General features: G+C 37.7%; 1 protein-coding gene across 2 annotated transcripts in view; it reads right to left on the bottom strand.

Moving 5' to 3' along the window:
* The window catches only part of LOC113822201 (lysosomal-trafficking regulator), a 131,194-nt gene that overhangs the window by 1,609 nt on the left and 117,085 nt on the right, over positions 1-12,500 (bottom strand). For both annotated transcript variants that reach the window (XM_070141625.1, XM_070141624.1), the window contains exons 26-53: positions 11,936-12,500; positions 11,570-11,782; positions 10,870-10,971; positions 10,357-10,566; positions 9,931-10,126; positions 9,641-9,779; positions 9,335-9,498; positions 9,046-9,165; positions 8,557-8,753; positions 8,259-8,399; positions 7,798-7,922; positions 7,294-7,515; positions 6,742-6,854; positions 6,377-6,597; positions 5,412-5,573; positions 4,704-4,788; positions 4,426-4,573; positions 4,053-4,119; positions 3,594-3,726; positions 2,830-2,970; positions 2,559-2,640; positions 2,225-2,360; positions 1,924-2,076; positions 1,536-1,743; positions 971-1,083; positions 600-832; positions 189-443; positions 1-17 (exon numbers count right to left, since the gene is read on the bottom strand). The exon at positions 1-17 is cut by the window's left edge and continues 55 nt beyond it; the exon at positions 11,936-12,500 is cut by the window's right edge and continues 161 nt beyond it. In XM_070141625.1, coding sequence (XP_069997726.1) covers positions 1-17; positions 189-443; positions 600-832; positions 971-1,083; positions 1,536-1,743; positions 1,924-2,076; positions 2,225-2,360; positions 2,559-2,640; positions 2,830-2,970; positions 3,594-3,726; positions 4,053-4,119; positions 4,426-4,573; positions 4,704-4,788; positions 5,412-5,573; positions 6,377-6,597; positions 6,742-6,854; positions 7,294-7,515; positions 7,798-7,922; positions 8,259-8,399; positions 8,557-8,753; positions 9,046-9,165; positions 9,335-9,498; positions 9,641-9,779; positions 9,931-10,126; positions 10,357-10,566; positions 10,870-10,971; positions 11,570-11,782; positions 11,936-12,500 — 4,661 coding nt within the window. The remainder of the gene's footprint in view (positions 18-188; positions 444-599; positions 833-970; positions 1,084-1,535; positions 1,744-1,923; positions 2,077-2,224; positions 2,361-2,558; positions 2,641-2,829; positions 2,971-3,593; positions 3,727-4,052; positions 4,120-4,425; positions 4,574-4,703; positions 4,789-5,411; positions 5,574-6,376; positions 6,598-6,741; positions 6,855-7,293; positions 7,516-7,797; positions 7,923-8,258; positions 8,400-8,556; positions 8,754-9,045; positions 9,166-9,334; positions 9,499-9,640; positions 9,780-9,930; positions 10,127-10,356; positions 10,567-10,869; positions 10,972-11,569; positions 11,783-11,935) is intronic.

Genomic DNA, 12,500 nt, shown 5'->3' on the forward strand with positions numbered 1-12,500 from the left:
CCCACACACTCCAAAGTCTGGAAGGAAACAACTTCAGGTAAAAAACTACAGATCATCTTGATAGAGGTCATTTCAAGCATGTTCAGCACTTTATAATTTGTTCACTGAAATCAACATAATTACAAAAAGTGGTAATAAGATGAGTATACAAAAGGTATTAATAAAAATAAAACATTGATTCAGACTACCTAATGATCCCATCTGCTAAGCTTGTAGCAATAACATTAACAGCTGTGCCCTCAGGTGCTGAGGAGAAGGTGATTGCTGTTACAGGTGCAGGGGTGACTACAGAATCAACAAGCGCTCCATTTATGGTGTAGAGGCGCAGCACAGAGGCAGCAGAACCTAAAGGACTGACAGATGCCCAGTCACCCAAAGTTTCACTCATGGCCAAGAGAGAGACTTCAACACCACTGGATCCAATACTCCTGATATATGACAACCTGGTGATGAATAATAATGGGATGAATGATAATAATAACAAGAAAAGTAAAATTATATAGAAGTAATATGAGACAAACAATAATGTCTCCAGTACTGTGTAAGAATAAGATCAAGAAATTTCACACAAAACTGCTTTCCTTTTAAAAACAACATACCTATTTGTGTCCCACAGAACACACATGCCATCTTTTCCACCTGAAACACACACGCTGAATGCATCAGACACATACATGTGCATGATGGGAGCTGTGTGTGCTAACAGTGTTGTTGGGGGAAGAGTGGCTTTCAGGTCTCCCCCTGCATGATATGGAGACACCTGGTATACTAGGATCTGACCTGATGCAAGACCGACCCACACCTGGCCACTTCCACTGCTACACCACATGACCTGTACAAAAGGGTGTCGGGGAGAAGAAGAAGAGCTATAACCTGATATCCTTGTCAAAAGGTTTTCCTATGACTTCAAACTTCAATAAAGGTTTTCTGAATATAAAGTAATAAGCTAAATAGTAAATTTAATAATTACCTTGTCAAATGGTGGTACTGCAATGAGAGGCTGGGACAGTGTGTCTTTGTGGCGGCGGCAGCGTATGATTCCATCTTTGTGATGCGATGATACGATGTATGCACTGGTGGTACCTTTTAAAAGTAGAGGACAACATAAGCAATTCAATCTTCAAAAGCAAGCTGGATATGGATAAAAAAGGTTCTATCTTCATCTTTCTATTTACCATCCAAAATATATTTAACCCAATAACGCTGGTATATTTTGAAGCTGAAAATAAAAGATTCCGGGCAGCTACAAAATCGGCGCATGGGGCTGGCAAAGACTCTGCGCATGCGCCAGCTGCAGCCCACTGCTGTGTCGGAGCGTGACCCCAATACAGCGTCAAACTGGCGGGACGCCCGGCAATGTTTATTTTTTCTCATGTGTCTCATATGTGGGACACCCGTTGTTAGTGGGTTATGCATATCATCTTCATGAATAACAAATTCTACAAAATTATATACATATTACTCGGTCACAATCTCAAACCTTTAGGTTATGAAGATTGCCACAGAAATTAGTCTTAAATCTGAAATAACCTCACCTGCCCAAATAAGTCCTTTCTCTACTCCAGCTGTGACAAGATGTGTGTGTGGAGGCATCAGCAGCAACTCTGTTCCTGATATACTGGTGACGTAGGTAGCTGGTGTTTTGAGTAACTGCACCAATGCCAAAATAGGTCGATCATCTGCAGGTGAACCAGCATACGTACCCCAACGAAGCCCTCGTACTTCATGTAGGACTTCTGGTGCCTGGTAAAGATAGTCAGTATTTCTGGAATCTAAAATGCTTCATGTATCAACCAGTAACATGAGCACAATATTGATACATCAACCACTAGTAATGGCTTGAAAGAGATTATAACAAATAACTTGTACAGATGCTATAAAAATAAGGCAAGATAAAAAAAGAGGCATGTGTTAGTTACATACCTGAGGGTTTTGTGCAATTCCAGCATTACTAACAGGTGGATGTGGGTGGCTAAACAACTGCTGAGGAGTTTGCCCATATGTTTTGATCATTGCTTTCCTCGCTTCTCGGCCTATTTCGTCACCACCACTCTCAACATCATACCCAAAGTATGTCTGAGTCAGATGAAACCACTTATTATTGCTCAAAAAATTCAAAACTTTGCAGTCCTTATAAAACAAACTGCATTATACAATAACAAGCAAAATCCTAAAACTCAAAGCTAAATTACTAGAAATATGCTATCAAACAAAGTTAACCTACAGCAGGATGAAAGACGTTGATTGCTTCAACAGCTGCACGGCCAGTTTGTTTGTGACCAAACACAAGATCAATCCAGTGGTGAAGGTTCTGAGTCACGTATGGTGACTCCAGGGCAGCACGGTGTACAAGCACAAACCTATTGTGAAAAAGAATTAGGAGTTAGAGAGTTATCAAGGGGGACAGGGGGGGAGAAAGGGGAAGAGGGAAAGAAAAAGAGAAAGAAATTGGGGGGAACAGAAAGACACTGATTCTTATTGATAAAATACATAAACGTATTTTCTATTTTCCCAGCACACACAGAAGTTTGACAACCATGGCTTTGAATATCCCTCACCTTCTTGGATCATCTCCACTCCATGGAGGAAGATGGACATGGTGCACTCTTTCCCCACTTTGCCGAACACCAAAGTTGAAACCTGTAATATAAGACATTTTAGCAATACAAAAAAAAGCATAATTATTTTCTTTAAGCATGTGCATATACACATGCAAAACACAAGACAGGAATGCAAAAAACATGTGTATATATCCGTAAGCCAACACAGGCAAATAGAAGAAAGAAAAAGGAATATTTGTGGAGAAAATCCATTGAGATCCATATTTACCCTCAGAGTTAAGGAATATTTCTGGCAGGAAAAAGAACTCTGGGATAAGTTCCTTGAAATCTGTGGTTGAATCGCAGGAAGCCAAACGCCACGAGGTCTGAACGGCATGGAAAGTACGGTCTGGGATGTCAAAGTTCCCATCTGAAAATTGAGAAAAAGTGATTTTCCAGCTTTAAAAGTAATTTTCAGTGATGGGGCAACTGGGATGTAAAAAAAATTGACAACCTACACATCAAAACTTCTTAAAAAATCCATATTTGTTAACAAAAGTAAAAACAGCACTCATTTTTTACATACTCTCAGTATCTAAAATGCAAATTTCATCATAACTACATCTAAATATAGTGATAACCAACTATTTACATCTTTGCATCACATGTAAGTAAAGCTTATGTCCATGCTAACATCAATTAGCCTATATATCCTGAACATGCATATCTTTGGGGACGACCAAGATGACAACACCAATTTTATGATCAGACCAAATCAATGCAGAAGTTATCTTGGGCAACTTAGAATTATATAGTTTGTATTAATATAACACAAGGAAAAACTTATTCAGAAAAGGTTTTAAAAATCATCAGAAGAAAAATGAGTAAGAAATGAGTACAAAGAAAAAGGAAAAGAGGGAAAGGAAAGGTAAACAAAAAAACAGGAGAGAACGAAAGACAAGAAAGTGAAAAAAGTGAGAAAAAAGAGTGAGAGAGAAACAATATAATTTAATACAATTAAAGCCTGTCCTCCGTCCCACATCTGCACATTACCTTGATATCTAAGAAAGAGCTGTGTGAAGGGAGGCAGTCGTACAAGGAAATGGAGGACTATGCCTGAGTTGCTGTAGTGGGAGCCATAGTGATAAGGACCATCGCCTGCATTCTGACTCATCTGCCTCGTTATCTAGAGAGAGTATATACATTTATACATAAACTTATGCATCAAATCATATGTTCTAACATTATTTATTATATGTATATTAAACTAGTTATGAGGACTTTAAAGCTAAAGTAACAATAAGGAGAGCAATGCACATGTAGTGTACTATTTCCAGACAAGCACTAGGTTCTCGAAAGTGTAAGGATAAACTAAAAAAGAGATACTTTATATGAAAAAGTAGTCTGATGCTAGATTCCCTTGTATCTCCTATATTTCTAGAAAAAAATGCATTACTAAAAGTGAGTGATAGTGAGCTAAAAGGATGAAAATAAATGAGGATACAAACATACCTCATAGTTATTAATGTAATGCTGCTCCTTGTGTTTGTTTTGTACTGCAATAGGCTTCTTCAAATTCCTGTGGATGAGTTTTTGATAAATTATTCCAGACTTTCATTATGAGAGCTATTCAAATTGCCTTTTTATATGAAAATATCTCTGGCTCTACTATCAAGTAATCAATTCAAGAGGCTAAAGAAAGAAAAAGGATTGAAAGAAAACAGAAACTATTTGAACATAATGATATTAATACATTCTTTAACCCATTTACCAGGATAATAAATAAAACATGAAAATTTATATATATTTACATTTCATATAACGGATAAAAAAAAAATAACAAAACATGGTGGATCAGCCAAGATTAACAGCTGTCATTACTTACCTATACACAGCTGGGTCATTAAGGTTCAGGATCTCAACAATATAGTTGGAGAGAATGAAGGGGAACACTGGATACTGCATCAGGTCATTGAAAGAACGACCAGCAAGCTTGTTCAGTTGTGTCAGATATTCATAGTTTGTTATGTGACCTGCAGAAAAATGAGGTAAAACAAGAATATATATTTTCTTATTTCATTACACAATACAAACAGAAACCCATATCTTTTTTTTGAACAAAGGTTTGTGATGAAAATAATAAATAATCTAAACTTGTCTTACCTTCCCTCCATTGTGTGGTGACTTCAGGTAAAGTTGCTTTGCTTGAAAGATTTGGAAGGTCAGATGTGCTCAAGATCCCGATAACCTAAGATCAATAAATGATTACTTTGATTTCTTCACCATTTAGTAGCAAACTTGAAGAAAAGTTGATGGATACAACATTTCCATGTTATTTGCAACATGAAAAACATGAAATTAGGTACCTAATTAAGGTACCTAAATAATCAGGTACCTAAAAGAAGGACATCATTGTTCTAATGAATACAAAGACTGTTCCAAAGGAAGGAAACAGAATGCATAAAGAAATCTTCCCTGCCCAACATCCATTCCAAGTTAGTAAAACGACTTAAAGTAAGAGGTCACCCAAAACACCCATGGCTGATCTGGCATCTGGTAGACTGACATAATAAGAAACTGGGAAGCTTTGGTTTACTGAAATGATGCCATACAGAGGCCATAATACACAGGGGATTAATCTCCTATTCAAATCAAAGTCATTATCAACTGAGAAATTATATTCATTAGAGAAGCAATCAATACAAACCATTAAAATCTCATCCATCTTATAAAGAGACATGGAAAGAGAGAAAGAAAAAGAAGGAGAAGCAGAAAAAAAACACACACCATATCCTCCTTTGCTTTCCAAAAGAACCAACAAATGAATGAATCCATTCCAAAAATGAAAGAAAATGAAACTCAATCACCCACCTGGTTCCTGTGCTGGGTGTCAGTGAAGGCTAGCAGGACAGAGTGCCCAGTTGTTAGGAAGACCTCCAATGCACAGTCCTGGAGTTGGAATCGGCGGATGTGGATCTCACGGATATTGTCAAGGGGCCACGTCACAGAAACTACTTCGCTGCTGCTTCCACACTGTTGGCAGTTGGAATGTAAGGTAATAAGTATTAGCAAATCAGGCTGGCATCCTTTCTTTATTTTTGATCCTATTGCCCCTGGGGATGGCAAATATGTACATGCCATGTCCACTGTCATTTAAGTTTATTAATTCTCTTCACATATAGACACCTCCACAAGCTCTTAGTCACCAGGGAATTAATTGGTAGACCTATCTCACCTCTCCTATTTTCCTTGATTTTTGGAAAGATTCTTATCTTTCATTGTTATTAATGAACATAATATCAATAATGCTAAGAGTATCAGCATCAATAATAACAGTATTAGAAAAAAAAAAAAAAAAAACAGAATAGGGAATCAGGTGAGGTTCTATAGAGCCTACTAATTGACTGACCAATTGTGGAGCCCGGATTCTTTTTTATCTTGGCTACAAAATGTACCCGGCGTGAGTGGGTTAACATAAAAACCAACAGTGGACAGTACATTTCCCCAGTAGTAATGGTTTAATTAATCAAAGTAAATATATATACATGTATAAGAAAAGAAAAATTCATAGAAATAACATTGCCTTCTGACAACATTTTCTAAACCAGAATGCTTCTTTTATAACTGTTCTGGTGATTATACCTCTTCTGGTCAATCTATGAAGATTTGTTTGTGCAGTATCACACTTCTTATTTACTACTTACTTCTAAATTAATAAGAAGTATGCATAGGCTGAATCATCTACAACAGAAATATAATACGCAAAATAACAATAAAAGAAAAGAATAAAAAATGTGAACAAGTAAAAGAACAACAAACATATACAGTGGTAATACCTGGTTCATGTCAATTGTAACTTGTTCTCCCACAAAGTACATTGCCGTTCGGCTGATGAGGATTTCACCTCGCTGTTCCATTCCTGGAGAGACAACAGATGCACTGCTCATGTGGATGATGCGTTCACTTACATTAAGTCGTTCGATCATGACTGCCATTGCCGACTCAGTCTCTGATCCCTGAAGGACAGCTTCTAGAGGAGCTAGTTTATTCTCTATGTCTGTAATAAAGAAGGTTGAAAGGAAAATGTTACACATGTTTCATATATCTGAGATATGAACTGTCCTGATATATTTCAGATATCAATAAATATAATTTCAAGACAGAAGAGGAGGAAGTAATATGTACATAAAATGTCACTTACCTAATTTCTGTCTATATTCAGGCATGAGGTAACGAGGTTGTATATTAAGGCGACCTCTCTTGAGCCGTTTGCGAACTCTCATTGGGCCTTCAGTTTGGTCTAGCTGCCAAGACCTGTTGATACAGCACCAGTCATAAAATCTAGTTTCAACATATACTTCAGTCAACCAGCATAAACCATGTAAATACAACCTAAAAAATAATTCAAAACTATGCTATCATCACTTTCCTTCATACCCATTCTGACTGCTACTGGGGATAACCAGTGCTCAGCCTGCTAAAACTTCCCTTAAGACATTTCACTTATACAGTCAGTTACACAATACAAATTTTTGTAATGCATCAATGAACATACACAGCAATTGGACAATCGAACCCCTTTTTCATAAAAGTGCATTCATGATCATATTCCACATACTCCTCTGTTCATAAAACTGCTTGCTACCTGATGAAACTCAGTGACAGTATGTAAAATTCTTGCTTAAAAATAAGTATTGTGATGGTAAATTTCTAAATTGTGTCTAACTTTGTGCCAGCTTTTTCAGTGTCCTACCTTGGATAAGCTTCTGGGAAGTGCCAAGTAGCTCTCTCGTGTGTGAGGAGATCAATCAAGCTTCTCCATCTATGTGTCAAGTGGACATGGCGACACTGTGAGTGCTTGATACCCCCGAGAACCACTTTCCTTTCTACATTCTGCCGGTCTACTACTGTGCGTGTGAGGCGACTGCATTCTCCTGCTACTGACTCATAGATATGGCTGTTTTTCGTCAGTAATCTGTGAAATTGGAGTTATTTATTCAGTTTGATGTGGGATTGTTTTAAGTATTCGCAAATAATTCTTGTAAAATATCAATGAAAAATGAATGATCTACAAAACAAAAAGAAATATCTACATAAAAAAATAAAATATTGAATGTATGTTCTCAAATCTCTCTAAATAACTTAACAATTATCGCTGAATTCCCAAGGAAAACTAATTTTGTTCTCAGAGGTAAAATGTTATAAATTATGTCTATTTGAATCTTAAAACTGAGAAGAGCACATGAACACCACTGACCGTTTGTCCTGCTTAGTGCACCGATCGACAATTAAGGCTGCAATCTTTGCTGCCTCATCTTGCCACTGCTTTTTCTCCTCAATGACTACACTCCACTCCTTCATGGCTCCATGAGGTGGGTATAGCTAGGAAGCAAATTAGGTATTTCAGGTGAAATGTGAAATAATCTAGTATAGAAAAACATTCTGCAACTGGACATATAGACACTCTCTGTGGGACATTGTATAACATTGAATTGTCTTTGAAAAATAGTTTGTTTCAAAGCACTGCCTAATGAGAATAATTTTAAAATATCAGCTCAACTCATTAACTGTATAACTATCTTTTTAGAGGATCACCTGCATTACACAGATTCATGATGAGCCAGCACAAATACAAAAAAAGTCAGCCATTAATACTTATAAGGTAAATATTTAATAAATGCAACCAAAGCTTAGATTCAGAAAACAGAAGACACTTACCTCGGGTGGAGGCAAGACATGCACGGTACAATCTTCTAGTATCTGGAGAACCATTTCACAACACTTGATGGCTGCTGCATCTAGCTTGTTCTCATTCTGGTATCGCAGTTCATGCATAAAGATTCCTACTTTGTAGAGTAACTGGAAGTATTAAGAGAGACAAAATGTATAATAAAAATGCTGGATAATAATAACTGTTTCTGAATGAGTTTACCCATTAATCAGTGGAAATTTTAAAGTAAAGTCTCCTTTCTTAATCATAAAAATACTACAGTATCTCCACGTAATGAACAATTACCTGTGGATTAGCTTTATTTGCATATGAAAGAACAGGCTGTATTCGTGTGTGAGTGGCCAGTGCTTGAGCAGCTCTGAGCCGGGTGTGGATGTGCGTCCTAGGGGACGTGACCAGAGCCAGGAGGTGCGTGAGGTGAAGTCTCAAGATATCCTGGCAGCCCCACACTACACTTTCCCAGCCAGTGCGATCGGCTGTGCCTGTTTGGGTTGAACTGGCTTTAGGTATGATATTTGAATAGAATAAAGAGAAGGCAAGAATTTGTTGTATGTACAAATCATTACAACTAAGCAGAAAACTTCATGACAACTATTTTTTGTTCAAAATCTTTCATCCATAACACTATACAAACTACAAAGTCAAATAATAATCTAGAACAAAGAGATAAAAACAACTGAATCACTCCTTAAAATCCATATATATCCAAATCATACCTGCAAAAGGAGAAGACTTATCCAAATCACATTAGTTAAAAGATGACTACCACCTTACCTTTACGCTGTGTGATGGTTGCAGCTGCACTTAAAAGGAGTTCAAGTAAGAACAAGCTGAAGGTTTCTGGTGCACCGCCAGATGGCATCTCATTGCCCACAGACTCTACAGATGACCATGCTGTATTACAATGAAAAATACAGTTAAAAATTACACATACCAAACCTATAAGAATAGAATACACCAAAATAAGGATTCTCTTTACTTTTCAATTTGTTTCTCACATATGCAAAGAGCTTAATACAAATTAGAATTACATAATAAACTAAACAGATAAATCATCACATACCAGACATGAACACAAAATCTGTAGCTTTCTGCAACAGCACTTTAAATCTGTCAACTATCTCAGAATGGGCAAGATGTTTGTCATCCTTTTTGGCATTACTAAGAACGAGGGATGGAGAACTGCGGCTCTGAGACATGAACAGCTGATCAGCAATGTTGTGCAAGCTGCAAACAAAAGAAATATGATATAATGATATGGTAAAATACCTACTGCCTTCTACCACTGGGGAAATAGGTGTAGGAATCAACAATACTGCTATGGACAATTAACTGAATGTGTCTCAAAACAATCAAAGGCATATCTGACCTATGTGTGAAGGGAATAGTTGTGTAATTGGCTAAAACAGATCCAACGCCTGAATCACTGTCATCTCGAGCTGCCATGGTGGCAAAGAGCTTGATGTTGTGCAGACTGGATGATCCTGACACTGCAAAGGACTTCTCTTCTAAAGAAAAGAAAAGAAAAGAAAATGGTCATCATGAAATGTCTTGTAATTCTTTGCAAAAAATAAGAGCTGCAATAATATAGAAATAAAAATACAAAGTGACATATTTCCAATCTTTATCATCTATCTTTCTCTCTATGCAAAAGCATACCTCTGATACTGTTATTTAGATCTTGTCCAATAGAATGCAGATGTGCGGAGGCTGTAGCTTGAATGCGAGTAAGAGCAACCTGCAAGAGAGCTGCCTCAGTGCTGCGCAAGTGCCCCACACAGCTGGCCTGGCCTCCACACTGGGCTGCTTCTCCTCGACATAAGAGGTTTAGCTGGTGAAGCACCTCAAGACTCAGCTGAAGTAAAGAAATGGGGTTTATACTTCTGTAATGTGAAGAAATTCCTTCGGAAACAGTTTACAGTATTATTTATTTTTGGTGAAGAAAGCAACTTAATGATAACTAATAATATGAAACACATACTCCACTAGAAGAAGAAGAAGGAGTAGAAGAAGAAAAATAACACACTATTTCCTAACATTGTAAGCAAATGGTAAATAAGTTTCCTTATATACACTAGTACCTACCATGAAGTGTTTGTGTTGAGGTGATGCTACCAGGCAGTTGATTATCCAGGAGAAGATTTCAGTGATGTCAGACACCACCACCTCGCACTCACTTTCACCTGTGATGTCGTTAATGCCAAGGTTGTCATCATGCAGAGACTTCTTCAAGGTGGAAAGAAGCGAGTCCACAAAGTGAGCTTTGTGAATGAGTGGAATGATCAGCTCAGTATTCTGGAAATATAATGTGGACATAAGGAATCTAGGGACTGTGTAATGATCAGATGTGCTGGCGAATGTGAACAGGTAAAATATGGTCCCTTTATCTAACAGCCTTCCACTTAATCTAGCTGCTGCTCCCATGACATTAGTATATGCAGCCACATTCTGTCCATCCTACTTTACAATTCCCTCAAAGACATGCAAACAAACAAATACAAGCATAAAACCTATGATAGAAACTGGAAAATAAATGAGATTATATAAGACCCAGCTATACTTCTACTACAATCAGTATCATGGTTTTCATATACTAACCTTGTGAAGGAGGTCTAGCATGACCATAAGGGAGTTGTGGCACAGAGCAATGTCTTGCGCCGAGTGTGGCAACAGAGCCATCAGTGGAATGAAGAGCACCACCTGGTAACATGATTCAGAGGCATTAGGAAAAGCTGATGAACAAAGTGTTTCCAATTCAGATGACACCACATATTGATTTTGAGTTGGAGATGACATTGCCTAACTGTGAGGTTTGTCTTTGCTATTCTGGGATGAAAATAAATGATCAAGATCTGAGTCATATTTCTGTAAAAAAAAAATAATAATAAGACACTTCTATTATGGTATTATAATATAAGTTAATATAAGTAAGACATTCCCATTATAACATAATAAAGTATTGTTATAAAAAAGTTGACCTCCTGTAATTTCAATAAGAAACAAGAAAGACATAATGAAGCATATCTTAAGGGGGGATGTTCACCTTAAACTTATCAATAACTTGATAGAATTTGAAATGCTTCATATGTAGCAAATGTATTAAAATCAAATGATACTACCAGATTTTGAAGAATTAGTGACCTACACAAGAAAGCCCTGAGTGAATAAATTTGCTCCCTTCTAAAAGTTCTGAACAAAAGCTACTAATAACATCTATCTTTCACCAAACCTAAACTGCACTGGGTAAAAGCTCAATACTTTCTTAATCACACACATACACACACACAGAAAATCTCACCTGATTTGGAAGAGCAAGGCTTGGGTCACTATCAATAGCATAGTCCTCAAAGGTAAAAGATCGTCCCAGAGCAAGGGAGAATGCAGCAGTAACAAGCTGTGTAGAGATCGTGCTGTGTTTGTGCAACTGCTGAGCCATCACTAATGGAACATTCTGACGCAGGTGCATGACCATGTCCTCTGGGGAGCACCTGTCTAGTATCACGGTAAACAGCTGTTGGCAATAAGAGTGAGGACCCATAGTTATTCATCAGCACTCTGGTTTGAAGTAAAAAGCATTTAAAATTCATTTTTTAACAACAAATGAAGACAATATATTCTTCACAGACAAGAGAAAATAAGAAAAAACAAAGAAAGGAACAGATACCTTGAAGACAGAACACCTGATAATGGGCTGAGGGTGGTTGCACATGATCAATACTTGATCCATGAATAAAGCCTCAGCCAACAGTGTCCTGGTGGTAGTGTCGGAAGAATACTTCAACACCATTTCCAACATTTCCAGCAACCCAACCACTACCTGTGTTAGGCATGAGTGGTCATCATTATCTATGCTTTCATCTTCCTCATCACTGTCATCTTCATCTGTGTCCATCACATCCTCAGTCCAACGAGTTGTCTTGCTCAGAATCCTATCGTCTGTTTCTGTTTCCTCACTTCTAGACAACTCGTCAGGGCTACTGTACTGGCTTTGCTCATCTGACGTCTCTGCCTCCTTCTCACTCTTCTCCTCACCCACTTCAACTTCTCTGTCCTTGGTTCTCACCTTCGTCGAGCAACTCCCGTCATCTACATCCTGTTCTTCTTCCTCCTTGGCAAGAGCAACTTCTCCCACTGGAATGACTGTTGAGAGCACTGTCTCAATCTGCCGTATTACCTGACCATCCACTTGATCCTCAACTTCTGGCATGGTCGCATCGCTGGCAGTCTCG

Source organism: Penaeus vannamei, chromosome 28, assembly GCF_042767895.1.
Source record: "Penaeus vannamei isolate JL-2024 chromosome 28, ASM4276789v1, whole genome shotgun sequence".
Classification (NCBI taxonomy): Eukaryota; Metazoa; Arthropoda; class Malacostraca; order Decapoda; family Penaeidae; genus Penaeus; species Penaeus vannamei.